We start from the raw sequence: 24,089 nt of genomic DNA, 5'->3' as shown, positions 1-24,089 counted from the left end.
TTGACCAAGTCTTGTCCACTCAATATCTTTTAAGAACCCTTTGCTTGACAGACATAAAACTTGGTACACTGGTACATGTACATCTTAAGGAGTAGATGACTGCTACTGATTTCAAAGTTTCATGGTCAAAGGTCAACCCACTCTGGACATGGGAAGATATTGTCTGCCCAATATCATGAAAACCCTTTCCTTGACAGACTTCAAACTTAGTACACTGTAGGGAGTAAATACTACTGATTTGGGATTCACATGGTCAAGGGTCAAACTGGATATAGTAATAAATTGTCTCCTCTGTATTTTGAGAATCATTTGGTGGACACCAAACTTGGTAAACTGGTACATCCTCAGGACCAGATGACTCCTATTAATTTTGAGGTCACATGGTCACTCTACTCTGGACATGGGAAGATATTGTCTGTTCAATATCTTGAGAACCCTGTCTAGACATACATGTACATCAAACTTGGTACATTGTAAAAGTAGATGCACCATATCAATTTTGAATTCACATCGTCAAAACGCTGAACTGGACATAGCAATATATTGTCTCCTCAGTATTTTGAGAATCATTAATTTGCTTGATTGACGCCAAACTTGGTACACTGGTACATCCAAAGAAGTAGATAACTCAACCCCTATTGAATTTGGGGTCACAAGGTCAAAGGTCCAACTGGACATGAGAAGATATTCAATATCTTGAAAACCCTTTCTTTGACAGACATCAAACTTGGTTCACTGATTCTACCCAAGGAGTAGAGGATCCCTATTGCTATTGAGGTCACAACTCAAATCTATATTTAATACTCTGAATCATTGTTTATTTACACTTTTCTCGTGCTGATTCGGAAGAATTTATGAAGGCATAGTGAAAGACTATTGAATGATACATGGACATGTGTATAACCCTTTCCAATTTTGCACCACGGGAGGCATACCTGTTTCTGAAACATTTCTTGTTTGCAAGGCAACATTTGTGAATTTATACAAAAATAGAGTTCTCAGAAATAGTAATTTATCATATCAAATATAATTTTCTAAAGACATTTACTGTTTCAACAAAAAAGAAATAAAAATGAAAGTGAAGTTTCAAAAGGCAACACAACTCAGACTCGGACTAAATCGGTATTAAAGGAAATGTTCACGATTTGCCGATTTTTTTGCTAATAATATTTTTGTTAATTATCAAATTATTTCAAAACTTGTCGCATTCAATATCACATTATGACATAGAAAACTTCATTCAACATCAGTTTCTCAAACCAATGAATAGAAATTAAGAATTTGTATGTGGAACCATCACATACCAGTATTTCAAGCAGTAAACGCCCAGTTGTAAGAATTATATATCTCCACTGAATATGTCGCCGATATAAAATCAAATCTATTCAATGTCTTTCTGAATTAGACTGTGAAGTCCTGTACATAGAAAACAACATCCAAGTTCATTTTCTCTGGGATTTTTGTTATTTTCTATTAATAATATGATACAAATAAAATATCACCATAGAATCCAAACATCCAAAAAAGAAAAAAACTTTTTCCAGCCATATCTAGTCATCGGTCATTTATGCTGCTCAAAAACTGAATGTACAGAGTTCTGTATGAAGCAAAAACAAACATTTAAATTCTACATCATATCATCATAAAACATACAACAGCAGCTAAATCCAGGTCACAATCATCTTGTATTCAAATATTTTACTTTACAAAAAATAAATCCCCGTATCAAATCCGCAGACTAGCACTGTATGGTATGTGTATCGATTCAACAATTTTACAGTAATTAAAACTAACTGTGAGTGATTAAATAATTTTTACAAATTAAAAGCAAAGAATTCAGAAAATAATTTTTTACATAAGAGACATCACGGATGTAAATACAGGAGATTAGATTCAGTTGTTTGTCTCCCAGCATGCTTGATTTGTCTACACCGACCAAAAAGTGTACGCTTTTCCATAATCAAGTGAAAATGAGTACACTTCTTGGTGTACATCACCTACACACTGTACAGGGCATGTGTTGGTCAATGCACCGAAAAATTCAATATGGGTGAAAAATGATGGTGGAAATTTGCATATGTTTCTCTCTCTCTCTGTATTTCATTAATTGTAAAGTATATAAGAGGATAATTCCAGTGTATTGTATTTAGTCATTTACAAGAGTTTAAAATGCATTCTGAATAATAAATGAAAATATATAATATTTTTTCAATCATCATAAAATAAGCTTTGCGCCAAACAAAAGGCAAAAATTTTGGTGCTTATTTTCAGATGCAATAGATATTTAGAAATGCATATTGAAATATATTTTTGTAAAACAAAAAATCTTTAAATTCTGGGCTATGGAGGGTCTATACTAGCCATGTAATTGCATTGAAATTGTGAATAAACAACATGAAACAAAAGATTCCTCTCAAATAAGGATTGCTGCAATTCAACATCCAAATTGAATATACTACACTACACCAACTGCACTTGGTTATAAGGTGTATATCGGTTACACTGGGTGTACAGTGGGGTAGACATATCAAGTGTGCCCTCTGTGCAAACCAAAACAAGAGAGACAACTCCAACCTAACTGCTTTCTATACATATACAATGTAATACTGTCAACACATGAAAAAATTAAACAAGTGGTTTCTGTTAATTAGGAACCTTTCCTCTCACAATTCCTTCAGACCAAGAAATACTCTGTCAAACAACACTGTTCATGTTATGATTTCATAAATTTCAGCACATAATGGTAAGGAAATGATCTCAAGCAAACCTTTCCAAGGGAAATAACTCTGACATGTAGATGGAAGCTCAAATATTTTGGTATACAGTTTGATTGCACACATGATTGATTTAGGCTTCCATACACTCAGCCAGCTAGACATGCAGTTATCAAAGATGAGAGCAATAGGATATCATCATCAGGACACACTGCCTTTGTTTTGTTATGTCACGCACAATTAAATCACCTGATCACCGTGAAGCATAATTCACATTCAAAATATAAACATCAAATAAATACAAAACAAAAAAATATTTGGGTAGTATTTCTCTATCCATTAAATGAATTTTAACAGAATCTTTCAATTACTGTCAAGAATATCTCTGATATAAAAATAACACTCTCATCACACAATAAATCATTTACGAATTGAACACAAAACATAAAAAATAATGAAATGCTCAGACTAACAGGTGATTTCTAATGCTTGTAATTCAATTTGCTTGTACACCCTGAGCATTATCAGCGCATTTGATCTCAGAAAATCCCATAAGAGTCAAAGTTACAGAAGAAAATGAAATACAATGATCTGATGAAAATTACATACCCTTTCAAAAAAAAATCGTAAAATAAGAGAACAATGAATATGTTGTTTGAAATTCATGTGAATACTTTTGTTTTGTTCTTTTATCTTCATGTAAAATTTCATTGCAGAATCATGTTTGAACGATGATCGAAATGCTAAGCCCAAAAATTTAATAGGTTCTCAGATGTGTGAGCAGGCCTGAGAACCAAGTAATTGATTTATTTAGGACTTGTCTGAAAATCATTTTCCATAGACACGAATGTTAACTTGTGTCCTTCATTTTTCCTTTAAACACTTCAGAGGTTGTCCTTTATCACTTTAAATGGTAAAGCTCACACTCTACTTGAGATATTGCAAAGAAAAGTGAAATGTTGTCGCCCGGATGTCATTCATCATATCATAAGCAAAGTTTGACTTAGTCACAACAAAGCTTACAATAAAAATGAAATAAAATAGTAACACTAAAGCTAATAATCTGTCTTGCACAACAGTACAAATGGTAATGACATCTAGTATACGTCATCTCATTCACACAGAGGCTTTACATAGATCCCAGTCTATGTTCAATGCGGATTGGAATTCCCATCGCGGCATTCACACAGTGACAAAACAATGTGAATTGCAATATACGTATTGGATTTGATGACAATTACAGTAAAACACAGTTATAGTGAACCTCAAGGGCCAGCAAAAAACAGTTCATTATAACCAAACTTCACTATATCCAATAACATTTTCATTATTTTTCTCTCGTAAGGGAATATAAATATCACTTCACAATAAGTGTGTATTTGTTATATGCCTGTTCATTACAAGTGTGTTTGTTTTAAGCCTGTTTATTTTAAGCATGCTTCACTGGTCTTTTGTTTTGCTTATTTATGGTATGAACGCAATGTGAATTCCAATAGGCATTGAGAATGAATGCAAGTACTAACTAAGAAAATACAATAAATTAATACAGCTTAAAATTCGAATTCAGTATGAACGCAATGTGAATTCCAGTATAGATATTCAGTATGAATGCCAAGTGCTAACTAAGAAAGTACAATAAATTAATTACAGTGTAAAATATAGTCAACTCCAGTATGAATGCAAGAAGAATTCAAATAGGCATTAAATAGGAATGCAAGTGCTAACTAACAAAATACAACAAATTAAAACATTGTCATACACTACACATGTATCTGATAACATCAACATTTCTCACAATACACACATGTATCTGATAACATCAACATTTCTCACAATACACACATGTATCTGATAACATCAACAATGAATGAAGTCCTCACTGAGCGACAATGTGTATTGAATTGATAACAAGTTCTCCTGAAGGAGGGCACATTTTTAATGCACGTTTAAATTGGCATTACTCATTTGCCATGTGAATGCAATAAGAATTCTAATTCATTGTGGCTTAATAACAATTTCAATGTGAATTATGAAATTTGTACTGCAATATGCATTTGCCAAAAAACCAACAACCCATACATCAAAAACAAGTTATAAAATTTGAGATGGTAAACAAAGCTTTTGCCATAAAAGCAATTAATTTGTATATCAATGTATAAAATCACGAACTTGAATTTCATTGGCGAGAGAGCACAATAATTTACTGACTTTCTAAAACAGAAAAATTCAGTCATGTATGTTTAAACAAGGAGTCAGTATACTGAGATACGAACTCTTACATCACTTATAAATACAGGAAAATAATCTACATATGGTATAGATTTACATGCCCCTTACTGTTGTGAAGGAAATTAATGGAGAGGATTTTCTGGGGATAATATTACATATTCAGTTCAGATTATTCCCAGAGATCAGTGCATGTCTCTGTGTCTAACGACGCTATCGGTGTTGAATCTTGATATCTCGTGAGACAATAGCTCCTCCTACAGAGACTCGTAACCACCACCATCATTCAAAAATGCCTCCAGTTCATTGCGACTTTCCTCTTCTTCTGTTAATTCCTTCTTCTTTTTCTTCTTCTTTTCTTTCTTTCCAGAATCTCCGGATGCTTTTTCAGAGACTTTTTCTCTTTTTTCACCCTCCTTCTCACGAGAAGATTTTTCTTTTTTCTTTTTTGTCCCACTGTCATCCTAAGAAACAAGCACAAAATATGTAAATAAAGAGAACAAAAATACATAGAGATGATAGAAAATATATAAATACAGAGAACGAGAAGAAAATACACAGAGAGGATAGAAAATATATAAATAAGAGAGAACGAGAAACATGCAAATAAAAGGAACAGGAGTTTACACATGCAAGTGTATATCTATGTAATTAAAAGCAAAGATTTTCACAAACATAACATACACGTCACATACATGTGTCACATGTAAATGTGCTACACAATATTTCACAGGTAAATGTGTTGCATGTAAATATTTCATATGTAAACATGTCACATAAGTGTGTCACATGTAAATTTTTCACATGTAACTGTTTCACATGTAAATGTGTCAATACTTCACATGTAAACACATAAACATATTGTATGTTAATTTGTTACATGTAAATTTTTCACATGTAACTGTTTCACATGTAAATATGTCAATACTTCACATGTAAACATGTCACATAAACATATTGTATGTAAATTTGTTACATGTAAATTTTTCAAATGTAACATATAAGTGTGAAACATATATTGATTACCCTTGAGATATCTAATTTCACCACACAAGCAGTTTTTACAACAGCTGAGCCAATAAAATTCCTTGAAATATATAAATTTGAAAACAACAAAATTTTGATAACAAATGCAATCTACTCTTTACATGTAGGATGATAATTTTACGAGACTTTGTAGCTGTACAGCATAACTCACCTAATAGCTACTACCGTATCCATCCTATTGAGCACTTTGGGCACTTAGAAAATTGGAAAGGGGAGGGGGCGTTACTGTAAACTAACTTTTAATCGCAGCTACTTTATTTCCCAATTCACCTGTGGTGAACTAGTTCGTGGCGAGTATTTTTTGCGATCAAGCCTTTTCGAGCTTTATGACAAACATTGAAGGACTGATTTGCAAAGAGAAATATTCGTGACAATGAGGTTCTCACAAATTTCACAAAAATTTCTCACATGTGAATAAAAGTTGGTTTACCATATTCAATACTTTATGTTGAAATATTTCCAGTGAACTTTTGATTTTAAGAAATGTTCAATAAACATTAAAATCTAAATATGGTATTATTGCACTTTCCTTTACAATAATATAATCCATTCAGGTCTTCTTCATTGATTTATCATTTCAAATCATCAAAACAACGTAGTAAATACACAAAGATATACAGTGAAACTTCTCCAAACTGGCCCCTCAGAAAACCGGTTCTCCCTGAATATCGGCCGATTTTCAAAGTCCCGGCAGAAATCTTAACATTTCCTTACAAAAAAAGTCTTACAAAACCGGCCACTCCTAAACACCGGACATCGGCCACTTTCTAAAGTACATTTGTTAACAAACATGTGCATACCGGCCACTTTTTGAAGACAAGAAAAGTTTGGCCAGAGGTTGATCAAGATCATCCAGGTGTGCAAATCGACTGACCAACAGGCCAGGTGGGAAATTATCAACCGGAGGTGTGAAAAACACTAGTGGCCTCTTTAAATTTATATTGTTTACCTGTACTGTCAAGGGTGTTAATTGACACTTTGATAGCTATAAATCCAAGAAACCCTTCCAAATTCTGTACAACATGTAAAAAACAGTTAGGAACATAATGAATGAATACAGTATCAAACGCCATATTGTTTCACCATAATATTGCATGGATATAAGTGGTAGTTAATAAAGAACAACCCCATGACTGTTAATGATAATTATTAAAAGATAGATTAATTTTCTTGGTTTCCATAGAATTAGAATTCCAAAGAAATATTCAAATTACAATTTCATATTTACTACTGTACTCTTTAAAAACGTCAAAACAAAATTGTTAATGACATAAGCGATGAATGTAAACAAAGTTTTTATGGGTAAGAGGAATTCCAATAATAGGCCTCTGTGATTTCTTTATGTATCCTGTTATAGATTTTCAGTTTAAAAATTAGATGATTTTAGAGAGAATATTTCTTGTAATTCATAATTATCTTCAGGTACAAGCGGACTAATTTAATCTCCACCGATAATTGATCATAGATCACCAGATCAAAGTGAACAGTACCTACTTTGTGAATATTGAGATAAAATGTCTATAATTGCCAAATTCTCAGTATACAGGCCACCCCTCTAAACCGGCCTTTTTTCCGGTCCGAGAGCCAGCCAGTTTAGAGAAGTTTCACTGTAGTAGTTATTACTAGTATAAGGTAAGTTGCACTGTATTTAAATGGAATGGGGGGGGGGGCTCTTAATTTTTGAGAGCCGAAAATAGTCGGGAGGGGGTGGGGGGACTTAAAGGGATAGGGGACTTAATAGGATAAATACAGTACCCTAAGGTGACCTTCATCCCAAACCCTGCAGTATCAGTAAGTCTGATTGGTGTCCATGTCAACATTCTTTTTCAGTACACCATGTACAGGTACACTAATAATTACCAATGGTAGTTCTTCCATGCGTTTGAACATATAAGGGTTCTCTGTATACCAGTTTGAGTTTAATTTGGGGAGGACTACTTTAGGTTAAATTGTAGTTAATGATTAACTCATATTAATTGTACATCATCACATCATTAACAGTATTCATTCAGTCTTTTGTTTCCAGAATACCTTGTCTTTTTTCTTCTTTTTCTTCTTCTTCACCCCATTCTGTTCCTCTTCATCATTGACACTGGGCGTCGCTTTCTTTGAGGATTTTTCTGTTACGATTAAATAAAACCATGGGATTCAAAACTGAAAATGTCAATCTTAAAAGAACAAATTATCAACAAGTTAAATAAGACATTATTAACTGATTCGTAATACATATATATTATTACTACAGTAACTTGATCGGGAGAGTCGGATCACATGAAGTTGACAGGCACGGATCATCAGATCACATGAGACGCAAAGTGTCGAGTTCGATCTGATCATCCACACCTGTCAACGAGATGTGATCCAACTCCTCGGATCAAGTTACTGTAGTAATGACCAATTTATCATATACCCCCTTATGTATTTTTAAATACACGTTTATAAGATAATAAATGTAATCCAAATTACCAAAAACACAGACATACAATGAAAAAAAATTTGTGTACGCAGTATTTATTGTGACGTGGTTGATATTTTCCATAAAAAACGTTGCATTGATGCATTGTGACATCATCAGTTTCAGAGGATACCGATACGGAATCAGAAAACCACAGTGTGGTGATCCAGAAAATCAGATCACACTCTGTGAAATCCATGGTTTCAAAAACAAGAGGCCCATGGGCCACATCACTCACCTGAGTTACCTTGGCCCATATCTGAAGACTTTCCATATATATTTGCATGTAAAACCTTAGTCCGTATTGTGGCCCCAACCTACCCCTGGAGGCCATGATTTTTACAAACTTGAATCTGCACTATGTCAGGAAGCTTTCATATAAATATCAGCTCTTCTGGCTCATTGGCTCTTGAGAAGAAGATTTTTAAAGATTTTCCTTAATTATTTCTCTGTAAAACTTTGATCCCCTATTCTAGCCCCAATCTACCCCCAGGGGCCATGATTTGAACAAACTTGAATCTGCACTATGTCAGGAAGCTTTCATATAAATTTCAGCTCTTCTGACTCATTGGTTCTTGAGAAGATGATTTTTAAAGATTTTCCCTATATACAGTGGAACCCCGTTATTACGTTAGTCCGCATATTACATTGGAATTTCAAAGCACAAAACCATTTCTTAACAAACCTATATAAAATAGACTTCGTTATTATGTAGTCCCAAGATGCCTGGACTCGGTATTACGTTGTAAAAATTCTGACAAAAACGTAATAAGCCCCTAATTATTCAATAGTGATTCTCAAAATAATAAGCCATTCATACCTTGGCCGCCCCAGGCAGTCACCATGTAAATTTCCTGGTCTGTTAGGGGATTAGAGACGCTTGACTGATCTAGCGACATCAATACAGGTGAATACCCTGTATCGAAGCCAGTGATAAGCAATTAAATGATGTTTATTTAGAAATTGTACTCAATAAAATTTTCTTCATTTTTCATATTCTGATGATCAAAGAAAAAATAATTTCTCAACCATATATGCATGTTTAGCATCGTGTGATTGCTCTCGATATTAAAACTCTATTTACAGACAGCATGTAGGACAAAATTTATCGTATCACAGTTAAAACAGCTTGGATAACGGCTTGGACATGGTTAGGTGAGAAAATGTAGTATTCAATTAAAACAATTGTCGGTTATTTTGACATAATAGTTTGGGTGTTGTTAGATTTCGTCCATAAATACGCTGATCAAACTGCCCAGTGTTATCGGCCGATTCGTGCAAGGCATTTAGCTCAGTGAACATTTTAAAATCCCTTGATATCTGTTTTTGATGTGCACGTGATTTTAGTGCCATCATTTAGTGTTATAAATGTGATCTTAATATTAGTGCATTATTTTTTAAAAAGTGGATTGCGTTTGTTCTCCATGTTTATCGTTGGTGAAAAAATTGTGCAAGTGTTGGATATCGCGTGCGTTTGTGTCGTCGTTTTGTTGGGGTTTTTTGGGATGGGAATTATTAAATTGTGTTTTGTATCGTGTAGTAAAGATATAACTTAAGAAAAACGATGTTTTGTTAGTTTTTGTTTTATGTACGAATGTTGAATACGAACCGGAACGAGTTATTGAAAGAAATTTATATGAACGCATTATGTTAAAGTTGAACAAAATGGCGGAAACGAAAGCAGATCTGCAATGCTTATCGAAGCATCCTTACTTATCCTACACAATAAAGAAAAGGGATGAAAATATGAAGAATTACGGACATTTAAGATAAGATGTAAATAAATCAAGTGTCATAGTCTTTAAAACAAAGAAACAGTAGAGATATGTTCACACACACACACACCTTCACAGAAACGGAAGATAGAGTTTCAAAATGATATTTTTAATGGATTTCACTGGGAACGTTTATTACGTTGACCCCGGTATTACGTTATTTTATTGTGACAAAATGGAAAACGTAATGGGGTTCCACTGTATTTCTATGTAAAACTTTGATCCCCTATAGTGGCCCCAACCTACCCCCGGGGGCCATGATTTGAACAAACTTGAATCTGCACTATGTCAGGAAGCTTTCAAGTAAATTTCAGCTCTTCTAGCTCATTGGTTCTTGAGAAGATGATTTTTAAAGATTCTCCCTATATATTTCTATGTAAAGCTTTGATCTCCTATTGAGGCCCTAATCTACCCCCGGGGGCCATGATTTGAACAAATTTGAATCTGCACTATGTAAGGAAGCTTTCATGAAAATTTCAGCTCCTCTGGCCCAGTGGTTCTTGAGAAGATTTTTAAATGACCCCACCCTATTGTTGCATTTTTGTGATTATCTCCCCTTTGAAGGGGGCATGGCCCTTTGAAAGCCCTTTACCCAAGGATGCTTTTGGCCAAGTTTGGTTATAATTAGCCCAGTGGTTCTTGAAAAGATGAAAATGTGAAAAGTTTACGATGACGACAGACAACAGACAAATTTTGATCAGAAAAGTCACTTGCGCCTTCGGCTCAGGTGAGCTAAAAATGAAACATTGATGGGTATATAATAAATTATAATATTCTCGACCACTGTTTATTAATGATATTTTTATCATGAGGCAGTGTTGTGTTATCGACTGTTACACATTTAGTGATACTTTTATCATGAGGCAGTGTTGTGTTATCGATACAGAGCCACTTGAACTAGCTAGCCGATACCATTCAGACTATATCTCCACTGACCTTGACCTTGTGACACTTATGACCTTTGGTATTGTTCACCATACACCATTAGATCAAAGTATAAGCACACTTGAAATGAAAGTATGACAGTAATCATTTTCACTTTCATTGGGTGTGGAATTATTACATCATCACCTGGTATACCTCACAATTTATCAGAACTGATTGATAGTCCCGTGATTTCTCTTTGTACTGGTTAATAAGAACTTCCTGTTTGTTCCTGAAATTAAGTACTTACTACATCTGAAATGGTTAGGATCCATGTACAGGTATCAAAAGACTCTGGACTGGATAGAATCAATTTGAAGTTTTGTACTGGGCTTGGTATGACTATGGATAATTTGAGGCTCTAGAGTAGATGAGATACTTACTGGGCTTGGAGTGACTATGGATAATTTGAGGCTCTGGACTAGATGAGAGATAACTTACTGGGCTTGGTATAATAGGGATAATTTGAGGCTCCGGACTAGATAAGATATACTTACTGGGCTTGGTATGACTAGGAATGATTTGAGGCTCTGGACTAGAAGATAGATCATCATCTTTGATACCAGCCTGAAATAAATAAGGACATATAGCATGAATGTACATGTGTATTGTTATTCTATAAATGTATTGTTATCATATAAATCTTATATACCCATCAATGTTTCGTTTTTTGATACTGTGGATTTCACAGCGTGTGATCTGGTTTTCCGGATCACGTACCACACTGTGGTTTTCTGATTCTGTATCAGTATCCTCTGAAACTGATGACGTCACAATACATCAACGCAACGTTTTTTGTGGAAAATATTGACCGCGTCACAAACAATACTGGTACATAAAATATAATTTCATTGTATGTCTGTATTTTTGATAATTTGGATTACATTTAGTACCTTATAAATGTGGATGAAAATGCTTAAGAGGGTATATAATAAATTTATCATTACTACAATAACTTGATCCAAAGAGCTGGATCACGTCTCGTTGACACGCGTGAAGCATCAGATCAAACTTAACGCTTTGTGTTTCGTATGATCTGATGATCAGCGCCTGTCACCTCGACATGATCCGACTCTTCGGATCAAGTTATTGTAGTAATGATATATAATAACAATATTATGTATTGTTGTTGCATAAGTGTGTAATGTTATTTCATAAATGTGTATTGTTATTTTATAAATGTGTACTGTTTAATGTGTATTATTATTTTATGACATTTGGAGTACTAAATCAGCCTATGTGTATTGTTTAATGTGTATATATTATTTCATGACATTTGGAGTACTAAGTCAGCCTATGGAGACAATTATGAACAAATCATACCATCACTTATCCTTGTCTTGCTAAAAATAAAAATGTGAAGGAGGCATTCTGCAACTGTTGCTATATGGGCTTTACCAAATCTTGATATATTTACCAAACTAGAATATATTCTATCCCAACACATTTACTAGACCTGAAAATATTCTACCCCGATACATTTACCAAACTAGAATATATTCTATCCCGACACATTTACTAGACCTGAAAATATTCTACCCCGATACATTTACCAAACTTGAATATATTCTATTCCAATATAATACATGTAATTACCAAATCAGAACATATTGTATTCGAATGGATTTACCATACACTGAGTAATTTTGGGGTACCTTGGATACAGGTATGTTGGCTGTTTGGCAGACGATGAAGCTTTGCTTTTAAAAGTTCTAAAATGTTCATTCACAGGAATTTTGATTGCATGAGATAAAAAGCTGCCAAAAATAAAGCACCAACTATTTTGACTACATCTTTTTTAAAAGAAAAGGAGGCAAAATTCTCCTTAAAGCCAAAATAACCTGATGCTCTGAAGTAAATATTATACACATAAACCCCAGAAACCATGCACACACGCACAAACATGCACGCACACACACGCGCGCATACACACAGGTACAGTCACATTACTACATTCCCTCCCCATCACCAAACTATTGTCAAGGGATCAAAATTCCATAACAATTACTACATTTCCCCCCTCCACGAAAAAGGATTTTAATTTCATTACAACATAACCCCCCATCCTACCCCCACTTGCCAAACTGCAATGTCAAAGAATGAGAATTTCAAATAAAATCCATATAAAAGTACACAATCTTCATTTTGCCAAATTTCTTGAAGTTTATCATATGACAAGTACAGTTTTGTTGCCTTTCAGAATACATATAAATAGGACCTTTCATAATAAAATAGTAGGACATACCCCATCATACTGAAAAGATATTCCTTTGATCCGTACAATTAAATGATTCTCATCCGATAAGGAATGGTAATCAAAACTGAGAACTTAATCCGAGATAATTGGGATTAACCCTACCGCCAATCATCATGGTATGCATATTATGAATTTACATGTTTCTTCTAGCCTAAAAGGTGAATATTTGGGAAGTGTTTTATATGAAGTTTTATGTACTGTTGTCCAAAATAAGAATATACCAATATGATTATCTTTTACAAATTTAAAGAAATCAATCTTTATAATGAAAAAAAATGATTTAAAACATATCCCTGGACAACAGAACACACAAACATCGTAGCTATCTGGTATTATAAATATGACTATATGTGCTTTGTGCAAGAGCCCATTTCTTACCATGTCACCCATTTCACCCTAGAAAAAAAATGCATGGTGAAGAAATTTCAATTTTAGATTTGTTAACAGCAGTTGAAACCTTTCAGAGAAGTTTTCTTCCTGATCTACATTCAACCATTCAAATGTTCAGTGGTGAGCTTACTTTACTCTCAAGCTGGTCCAACCAATCATTGAGGCCGGCTTGGTCAGTTGCAGTGACCGCAAGCTCTCCTTCACTGACGTCCTCGTCAGCCAGAATGACCACAGGGGCAGCACTGTCCTCGTCCTCTGATGAGGCGTCGCTCGGGCTCTTTTTGAGGATTGGCTTTGTGTTATTCTGGCTTCTATGTGGAGACACAGCTATGGCACCATTTGACTCAACCCCAGTATCCTGTGGATGTGGCACCACTTCAACTTGTAAATCCTGTCTCTGATCAGAATCCACAGCTGAACATTGAGTACTAGAAGGTGTCTCTTTCACATCGGTATTTATTTGAGTATCACAGCTTGGTTTCCTTTCTAATTTCTCTGTTGTCTGTAGATTTCCATGAGAAACTTTATCAGTACATATTTTACTTTGTGAAACTAACTCATTGTCATCGCTTGACAAGTCATCATCTGGAGTTATCCCAACTTGTTCAGGCTTCACATCGTCATCATCATCTGAAATGTCATCATTCTGCCTGACAACAGGACTATTATCATCTTCATCACTAGAGAGTTCCACTGATTTAGTAGACACTGTGATTGGTCTCTCATCATCACTGGAAAGATCAATGTCTTCAGTTACCACCCCTTTTGATTGGCTGGTTGTATAATCATCATCAGAGTCAAGTTCATCTTGGAAACCGGCCACCATAGGATTCCCTGTCGATTCATCACTGCAAAACACATAAAAAAATCCTTAATATGCAATAACAAAACATTGTAATATCAGAATGGATAATAGCAACATTTTTTTCTGAGGAGGTGGGAGAGAGGTTCTGTAATAAAAGCAACTTCAAATCATCATCATGTAACACTGTTCTACTGTCTGTATCACCTAATACACAGACTCCCTTAAAATGTAAAATGTATGTATGTGGGAGTACAGTTTAGTCTAAATATCCATATGTTTGTTTGTGTACTTCTGAAACACCTTTTTATTTCAAATTTTGTCTAGATGAAAATTTTAAATCAGTGTACATGTTATACGTCAGTCTCAAGATACATGTAAGAGCTCTTCTGTGTAGGAGGTGCATTTAGTGGAACTTTGAATGCCTAAGTGGGATAGAATGAATTGTCAGGGTCCGAGAAGACGATATATTATGTTAAAAGCGGCTTCACTTTAGATATGTGAATGTAGGAAATACAAAATACTGTTGAAAGAAATATTTTACTAAAGTGGAAACATCAAAACAATGTCATATTTGCAAGTAATATCTTGGATATGATACGTACAAGCAAAGAAATAACATGATATAAAATTTTCAGCTCAAATCATGTCCATGCCCCTTTAAAATGTATGAGAGCTCTCCAAAGTGAAATAACTTGGACATATCTCGAAACCGGCGTATTACATTAATTTATGGGAAAAGGGCTAGAGTAATTCCTGCATGTATCTGCGCTATATAGCTCTGAGATTTATTTTTAAAAGTGAGTTACCAACCACTTTAAATCTGTGTTACCTATTAGGAGAGTAACAGATAGAGAGAAAATGTAGTGGACAAGACCGGGATTCAAACCCAGGCCCCCTGAATCGCTGGTCAGGTGCTCTATTAACTGAGCTACGTACTACCACAAACAGTTGAATTGTTAGACGGTAACATTACTCTCTCTTTAAAGTCTCCATGCCATTGAAATGACAACTCAGGATCTTTATTCTTAGGCAGGCATTTTTACTTGTCAATTCCAGGGACTAATCAATGGCAATAAATGTACACATAACAGGAAAGGAGAAAATTATATGGGTCACACCAGGATTAGAACTTGGGGCCCACTGAATCTCTAGTCAGGTGCTCTACCAACCAAGTTATCTGGCATACACATACACCCCCAAAGTTTTTGTTTGTATCTTATTATGTTGACCCCGATTAAAAATTAACTCAGTCCCTTGATAAGCTCATCATTTTTCACCTGAAGTGAGACCTCCAAATCTATGTCCTCATAGTTATCAAGACTGAATTATTGACAACCCTTGAGTTTTAAAATCTGGTTCTTGCATACTGAACAATATCAGTAATTGTATCTAAACAATGAAATTTAATAAGCAAACATTTTCTATCAATCAATGTACATTCCCGTGGAGATCCAAGTTAGAATAGGCCCTCAGTACCCCTTGTCATTAGAGGCAACTAAATGGAGCGGTTTTTTTTGGATGAGACCGTAAAAACCAAGGTCCCATGTCACAGTAGGTGTGGCACGATAAAGATCCATCACTGCTCAATGGCCATAAGTGCTGAGCATAGGCCTATATTTTGCAGCACTTCACTGGCAATAGTGAGGTCTACATATGAGTGAAAAATTCTTGAGTTGGACATTAAACATTTCTGAATCAATGGTTTTGATACAAACAGGAAGCTGTGAACCGGACGTAGCGTAACGGAAGACCTTCTCATTACTAGTAATGAGCTTCTAGTTTTTTGTATATAATTAAATTTTTCATGTTTGAATTACCAAAATGAAAATTAAAGTTGTCTTATTATTCAAAATATTTAATGTCTAAATCAATCAATAATCAAAATCTATTCTTTAGAAGTTATATGTCATCATTTCTTGTGATGACCTGAAGTGACGGATGAAAATGAAAGACCCATATCAGAATCTGTAGACTATAGCTTATTATTAACACAATTAAGTTTCAAAAATTTCATCTCGTATATTTTCTGAGAAATAAAATAATAAAACACATAATTTATCTTTTCTGTCACGTATATTGTTAACACGGGGTTGCAGCAGCTTGTAATAAACTGACAGATAACTATGGCAAAGTATGCCCCATTTAGTAGCCTCTTACGACAAGCAAGGGGTACTGAGGACCTATTCTAACCAGGATCCCAATTTTGATTATAATCAAAATTGGGATCCTGATATATTGTTTATAAAACCATTTAAATATATGTTTTTGTTTTTGAAATCGAACCATGCGTTTCCGAGTCAACTTATGTTGATCATAGACTATACTCTACAGACTTCTGATATGGGTCTGTCATTTTCATCCATCACTTCCGGTCATCATAAGAAGTAATGAAATATAATTTCTAAAGAGATTTCAATTATTGTTTCCCCATTTTTTGTCGAAGCACCATCTCAGAGGTATTTCTGAATCAATGGTTTTGATACAAACAGGAAGCTGTGAACCGGACGTAGCGTAACGGAAGACCTTCTCATTACTAGTAATGAGCTTCTAGTTTTTTGTATATAATTAAATTTTTCATGTTTGAATTACCAAAATGAAAATTAAAGTTGTCTTATTATTCAAAATATTTAATGTCTAATTGTTCAGATGTATTGGTTTTTATATATTTTGCAAAGATCTTTGTAAAGGTGCTATAATTATAGGTTATAGACTTTGTATGGGAAAATATGACGACCGAGTTTTTTGGCGCGTAGACGGACTGAGCTTGCGAGGTCCGTCCGCGACAAAAAATGAGGTCATCATATTTCCCATACAAAGTCTATAACCTTTTTATTATATACTTTCAATTTCATTTAGAAACTAACAATAATCTTATTTTTAACAATAACTTTATCAGTTTAACTGAGTAAAAGATGAAAAACACGAAAAATTTGAAAATTAATGGCGTAGAAATTTGATTGTGACGTAATGTTTGTGGGCCGGAATGTTTCCGGGCATATATCGTGTGATATATGCCCGCAAACTTTTAAAGAAAAAAGAAGAGATGAAATTGAAAGTATATAATAATATTTTCTATATGCAATATTGTTTGAACCTCAATAAAGAGACAACTAAAAGAGGTAAATGAAAAACCTAGTAAGAAAACGTAATTGCAACAAAAAATGACATGTTTTCAGTTTAACATCACATCATCAGTAGTAGTAGGCTCTAAGGGACAAAACAGTAAAATTATCAGATCATGACAAATTGTTTTATCAATAATGTACATTTCAAATTTGCAAACAAGTCAATTTTAAGACTTCCTCTGAATTCTAGAAAGCATTATGCATTCTCAAAAACATTTTCACAACACCTAGTGAGTTATCTCCTCTTTGTTCAAATTTTCTGCATGAGACAGAATAAATTAGCAAGCTAAATATTACAATAGTGACTTGCAGTGGATACTTGAATTTAAACCCCTTGTTAAATGTAGATCAAGAAAGACAACACCTGACTGCACCTCACAGGTAGATACTACCAAAATCTACAGGTAACACGTCACAAGAAATTTATACAAGTGTACAGAAATGTAACTGAACTGGATTTTAATCAGGGAGGGCAGCCGCCATTACTGTGGGAAGAGAGGTAAAATCTTCACTAGGGCATATAACTAAATGATCAAGGGCCCATGCCCTGCAATTTCAGTCAAAATATTGAATTTGAAATTCAAGTAAATATGAAGTTTATAAAAGAAAATGATACACTGTATATAAAGATTTGCTTAAAATGACCCCCATGACCTCCAGTCATATGTGTTAGGCATGTCTTATGAAGCAAATTATGTAAAATGTGTTAAAGAATACAATTACATTACATGGTCTCTTGTGTTTATATGCATGTTATATATTAAGTCATGGAAAAATGCACAATTTCTTATACAAAACAAAACTAAATAATGATACTCCTTAATAAAATTCAGCATTAAAAACTCTGTGTATTTACAGGAGGAGCACCCCCCCTCCCCCATTTTTGGACATTTTCAGGAACTTTTAAAGATGTGCAAATTAGCAAATTAAAGTTATCACCCATTGACACCAAGACCACCATCCATTTCAGATGTCCATCCTTTGATACATAATTCCATAAATGTAGAACCAATGCATTTTAAAACTAACTAATTTCTAATTCATAAGTAGAAAATGCTGATTTTTTTCTCTACTTCAGAGTCCTAGATCTGATGATGGACCCCCGTACCAGTGCCCAGGATCTAATGCGATGTGACCTGTGTGAGACCGCCATGGTACAGATGTACTGTGATACGTGCCTCGTCAACCTGTGTAAGGCTTGCGTGGGAGAACACATGATATCAGATGTTTGCCAGGATCCCAAGGTCGTTAAATTCAAGTCCAGGAAATCCACCCCCCTCTACCCTGGATGTACCTCTCATGACAAAGAACGCTGTGAAATGTACTGTGATCCGTGTCATATCCCGGTCTGCATTACTTGCGTTGCCTCAGATCAACATTTAGGGCATAAAATATTGAAAATAATGCAAATGTTGGACGAAAAGAAAGAAAAGATTACCAAAGAGAAAAATGAATTAAATGATACAATTTATCCAGCCTACCAGGACATTGTATCTGATGTACAAAACAGAATGATTCAGTTAGAAAAGAAATATGGAGATCTCTTAACAGCCATAACAAAACATGGAGAGGACTGGCACAGAGAAATTGACAAACTCGTCCAGAAACTGAAAGCTGACGTGGAGGAGATGAAAACCACACAGTTACACACTCTACAGAAACATCTGGATGAAGTGAACAAGAAACTCTCTGACATCAACGATGAAGTCAATTCAATTGATGTTGCTTTGGACTCGAATGACATGTCAAAAGTATTCCGTGTTATGCCTAATGTAGATGAATACAAAAAGCTTCCACAGAAAATTCTGCCATCTTTACCTAAATTCACCCCAGGAAGAATTCAAGGACAAAAACTATGTAAACTGTTTGGAACGTTATCATCAATTTCTGTCCAATCAGAAGAACATGGTTACAGTATAAAGACAACACAGAAATCCCCAGAAGCTGCATCCTCTCCTGTCATCAAACAGCTGCTTGATGAACCACAGACTGTCACCACCATACGCACTGGGTTTGAATACCTTTATGATGTGGCCTGTCTGAGTGATGAAGAAATCTGGGCACGTGGGAATAACAGCACCATGAAACTCTTCAGCATCAATCAGGGATCACTTCTCAAGTCAATCACAACCAAATCCGGGAATGTTCCATGGGACCTAGCAGTGACAAACAGTGGGGATCTGGTTTATACTGATTACAAAGATAGAACTGTGAACATTGTGAAGAATGAAGAGATACAGACCGTGATCAAACTACAGAACTGGAAACCCCGTGGTGTCTGCAGTACCTCCTCTGGAGATCTCCTGGTTATCATGGACAATGATGATAGGAAACAATACAAACAATCCAAAGTTGTCCGTTACTCTGGCTCCACAGAGACACAAACCATTCAGTTTGATGATCAGGGTCAACCCCTCTATTCATCTTATAACAATAGATACATCTGTGAGAACAGAAACCTGGATATCTGTGTGGCTGACTGTGGAGCTGCAGCAGTAGTGGTGGTCAATCAGGCCGGGAAATTGAGATTCAGGTACACTGGACATACTCCTGCTCCACAAAACCAATCATTCGATCCACGAGGAATCACCACAGACAGTCAGAGTCACATCCTTACAGCTGATATTAACAATCATTGTGTCCACATCATAGAGCAGGACGGACAGTTCCTCCGTTACATAGACTGGGGACTAAGTGAACCCTGGGGACTGTGTATAGATATAAATGACAATGTGTTTGTTGCGCAATTAAGAAACAAACAAGTGAAGAAAATGAAATATCAGCCGTAAAATTAAACATGGTGGATTTAGATAGAGGCACTGCAGTACCCAGGTATATCTCTTGAAAACTGGGAGGGGGAAGATTTCACTTAAAGCATGCAATTTTCTATCTTAAAGGACACATCACATGTTTCTAAACTTTTTAATTTTTTCAGCAAAATTAATTCATTTCATGCCTAAAACTACTTTACATGCATTTTAAATGAAACGGTTTGCGTAGTTTTCGAGTTTAAAAGTGATGAAATTCAAATCTTGCGATATGCATATTTTCTTCGATATTTTACGCGCCATTATCTGTGACGTCATATGCGACCTCGAGCAAGATGGTTTGAAAACAGTTGTTTGCCATTTCATAAACAGATTAGATTTAATTGACAAAAAAACCAACAAAAAACCAATTATCACATTAATGGATTGTAAATAACACTGCATATGGGTGTTTTGTGCCGTTTAAGCGTGTACTTACTGTCAGTAGAGAGGATTTAGACAGGTTTTTTTTCACTTTTTGAAGGAAGGTATGAGGGAAAAGACATGAATAATTTTTGTTGGCACAACGACTTTGCCATAAAAACAAGAGTACCGCAAACGGTACATAATACGCCCATGAAAAGCTAATATAGAGTGTTTTTCTCACACCATGAATTGCAGAACTTGGCTTTAAGTAGTATCAGCAATCATCAGGGTGTGACATACAATATGTGTACTTTCTTTGCATTGTAAAATCAAGACTGTAATGAAGTTGATTCAGTTTTGCTGATTTAGCGTTTTGTATTTTTCGTTTGTTTTGGTTTTGATGCGAATGGGTTATCGTAAGAGTGAGTCGGGTGTGAGTTATTTTTAGTTGCTAGTATAATAGAGACTGGTTTGGCTGGCTGTAAGTTAGATAGGGCACGGTATCGACATCAGCCGAGTGCCACATTGACAGGTCCTAGAAGTTCAGGGGATGGTTATTTTCCTGTCATATTTTATGTAGAACATTGTGAGAAATATAACTACTGAAATAGGAGTTTGTTTGGAGGGCACATCTTTTTCCTAGCCGGTAAGCGTGTTTTGTTTGTATTCTGATAGTTCGTGAGTATTAATATTTAGTTTAGCACGGTTTTATTATTTGTCAGTTCTCGGTTTCTTGTTTGGTTGCAAGTTGGTAGTTTTTTATGAAATTAATTTCAGTGCGTACATGGGTGTTTAACAAAACCAGTTTCAACCCGAAGGCAGGCAGAGAGTTGCAGGATTCAGATATACGGAGGTCCATGAGGATAGCTCGTGTAAGGCTTGTATGGTGGTGGATTGTTTTCCATTCTGGGCGTGCTTATCGCAAGTTGGCGGGAAACCAGAACAATGTCTTCAGAGTGCAGATTAGTTACATTATAAAGTTAAAGTAACTCGAAATTTAGAAACAAACCCAAGGAATATTATATTAAAGAAAAGGAGAATTGAATATTGGAACTTTTTCTAAATTATACTACTTTTGAATATTGTTTTAACTTGAAAAGTTAATACCTGTACATTTGCCTTACATCTGATACGCACTATCAAACTTTTCAAAAGAACTGTTTACAACGTATCAGATATCTATATTGCCAATTGCTTATTCATGTAAATTTGTGTTGAGAGTGAAAGGAGTGAATGTGCATATCTTTTTTTTTTTTATTATTTATTTATTTAAACAATAAATTTGTTCTTGTTTATTCTACAACTTATCGTTAGTCTTTGCTCAATCTGACAAAATCCAAAAAGAACTCATTACAAAGACAAATGATATACTCTCTATACAATATTTTCACTTGGCATAAGATGTATGTGTACCAATTTAAGTTTGATGGTCCTTGCCCCAACAAATCGGTCTGCATCCTGCTACTACTACCTTGACCTTAAGAAACAATAGGCATCCTCCACTTGGCATAAAGTGTATGTGTACAAAGTTTGACGGTCCTAGCTCCAACAGTTCAGTTTTTATACTGCCTACAAGGTTTTCCTACTAAGTGATATTGTGACATTGACCTTTGACCTTGAAAAATAATAGGCATCTTCCTCTCATTATGATGATCAAATGTACCAATTTGCAATATCTTGGAGCTTACACTTCGGTTTGTCGATACTGAAATCCTTAACAGTCGCTTGGCGGAATTACAAAATGCACTTCTAAAAAGATGTTGCCCAGAGTAATTAATCAAAAACGGAATAAACAAAGCCATTAAATCCCATGAAAGGATCTCCTGAAAGTAAACTCTAAACCTTGTCACAATGTCCTACCATGCGTTTCAATGCACAATCCAAAGAATCTGGAAGTTTTTCAGGTTATTAAGAACAACCTCCCTATCTTGGAAGAAGACCCAGACATGAAAAAAATATTGGAATCATCAAAAGTAAACGATAAAGCCCTTCTCTAAAATCAATTCTAACTAGAGCATGTTTTTCCAATAGCAACAATGAAATCCCTACCGCCAGCAAATGTAATAAACCAAGGTGCGCCACGTGCCCATATATAACACCTGGATCCAAATATTATTTCAAAAATGGAAGCCAATTTACAGAGAAATCATCCATGATGTGCACCTCTTCCAACCTCTTGTATGTAATAACATGAAAATTATATCGGCCAGACAGGCGACACCCTACAACACAGGATGACTGTACACCGTCAACAAATAAGGGAACCAAAATACCAATGTACCCAAGTCAGTAAACACATTCGAAACTGTGCCAAAATTTCAGTCCGAACTTTACCATTTTCCCATTTTACAAATTCCTGAGAGATACTACAGAAACGGGGCGTGAAACTAAAGAAACGTTGTTTATTCGAGGATACAAACCTACATTAAACGCTCCATAAATGTTAAACTTTATATGATTTATAAACATTTTCACACATTATAAAACTGTTTTATTTTATTGTTAACACATAGGTCAGAAGTCAACTGCTATGTAAACAAACTTGTCAGTCATATACAACTTGTCATTACCATTGTACATATTGTATAATTTATATCTTGCACAGACCAAAAGTCGACTGTTTTTTTCCTGTAATACTTCATAATGTTGTATCATGACATCATAATGATCTTTGTTAAAGTGTAAATACAATCCGGCGCTTTTGGCATCATAGTTAAATTTATAATATGCAACTAGTAAGCAATAATGTCAGAACTCTTGAAGATTGAAAATGAAACCAGTTCAGTTATTTTCGGCGTTCCAATTTTTCTTTATCATACTATTACTTGTGTGGATATTACTTATTTTTTGGATTATTTAAGGAATGATTTTAATTCTGGGGCAAGTTATACGAGTATAACCTGGTTTGGGTCAGTTTACGCTTTATAATCCACGAAGCGGATTATAAAAAAGCGTAAACTGACCCAAACCAGGTTATACTCGTATAACTTGCCCCAGAATTAAAGTCATTCCTTATAATTTAATACAAGAGACAAAGATTCTAACCTTAGTTTATCAAAATGTACACAAACTCGGAAAAATACAAGTCAACCAAGCCGCGCAGTGATTTACTTAGCAACAGCGACACGAAGCGTCTAGCTGCGAATCCAAAGGTCGCCATCTTAGTTCTACGGAGCCTAGCCATTTATCAAAATATTG

At 34.9% G+C, this 24,089-nt stretch overlaps 2 protein-coding genes across 5 annotated transcripts in view; one reads left to right on the top strand and one right to left on the bottom strand.

Annotated features, from left to right (window-relative positions):
- Positions 1 to 1,441: 1,441 nt before the first annotated feature.
- The window catches only part of LOC125678829 (rab-like protein 6), a 55,528-nt gene continuing 32,880 nt past the window's right edge, over positions 1,442 to 24,089 (bottom strand). Inside the window, exons 12-16 of one of the 2 annotated variants that reach the window (XM_048917534.2) lie at positions 13,919 to 14,636; positions 13,777 to 13,794; positions 11,639 to 11,708; positions 8,019 to 8,107; positions 1,442 to 5,404 (exon numbers count right to left, since the gene is read on the bottom strand). In XM_048917534.2, the coding sequence (XP_048773491.1) occupies positions 5,198 to 5,404; positions 8,019 to 8,107; positions 11,639 to 11,708; positions 13,777 to 13,794; positions 13,919 to 14,636 (1,102 nt within the window). In that variant the 3' untranslated portion in view covers positions 1,442 to 5,197. The remainder of the gene's footprint in view (positions 5,405 to 8,018; positions 8,108 to 11,638; positions 11,709 to 13,776; positions 13,795 to 13,918; positions 14,637 to 24,089) is intronic. The other variant, XM_048917535.2, reaches the window with a different exon arrangement.
- LOC125678834 (E3 ubiquitin-protein ligase TRIM71-like) lies at positions 17,969 to 22,194 on the top strand. 3 transcript variants are annotated; one of them, XR_008800120.1, is made up of 3 exons: positions 17,969 to 18,217; positions 18,797 to 21,537; positions 21,669 to 22,194. XR_008800120.1 is itself a non-coding variant. In XM_056154803.1 (3 exons), exon 2 carries the CDS (start codon positions 18,810 to 18,812, stop codon positions 20,505 to 20,507), a length of 1,698 nt encoding a protein of 565 aa, XP_056010778.1. In that variant the 5' UTR covers positions 17,969 to 18,217; positions 18,797 to 18,809; the 3' UTR covers positions 20,508 to 20,550; positions 21,669 to 22,194. The 3 variants fall into 3 exon arrangements, 2 of the variants coding, with proteins under 2 accessions (XP_056010778.1, XP_048773505.2); XM_056154803.1 differs by having other exon boundaries at positions 18,797 to 20,550; XM_048917548.2 differs by having other exon boundaries at positions 18,797 to 22,194.

The sequence above is a fragment of the Ostrea edulis genome, chromosome 2 (assembly GCF_947568905.1).
Source record: "Ostrea edulis chromosome 2, xbOstEdul1.1, whole genome shotgun sequence".
In the NCBI taxonomy this organism is placed as follows: domain Eukaryota; kingdom Metazoa; phylum Mollusca; class Bivalvia; order Ostreida; family Ostreidae; genus Ostrea; species Ostrea edulis.
The sequence above is the reverse complement of the archived record's forward strand: the minus strand, read 5'-3'. Positions and strand labels throughout refer to the sequence as shown.

Excerpts from the sequence above, each read along its gene's own strand:
- LOC125678834 (XM_056154803.1), top strand. The coding sequence starts at position 18,810 with ATGATGGACCCCCGTACCAGTGCCCAGGATCTAATGCGATGTGACCTG.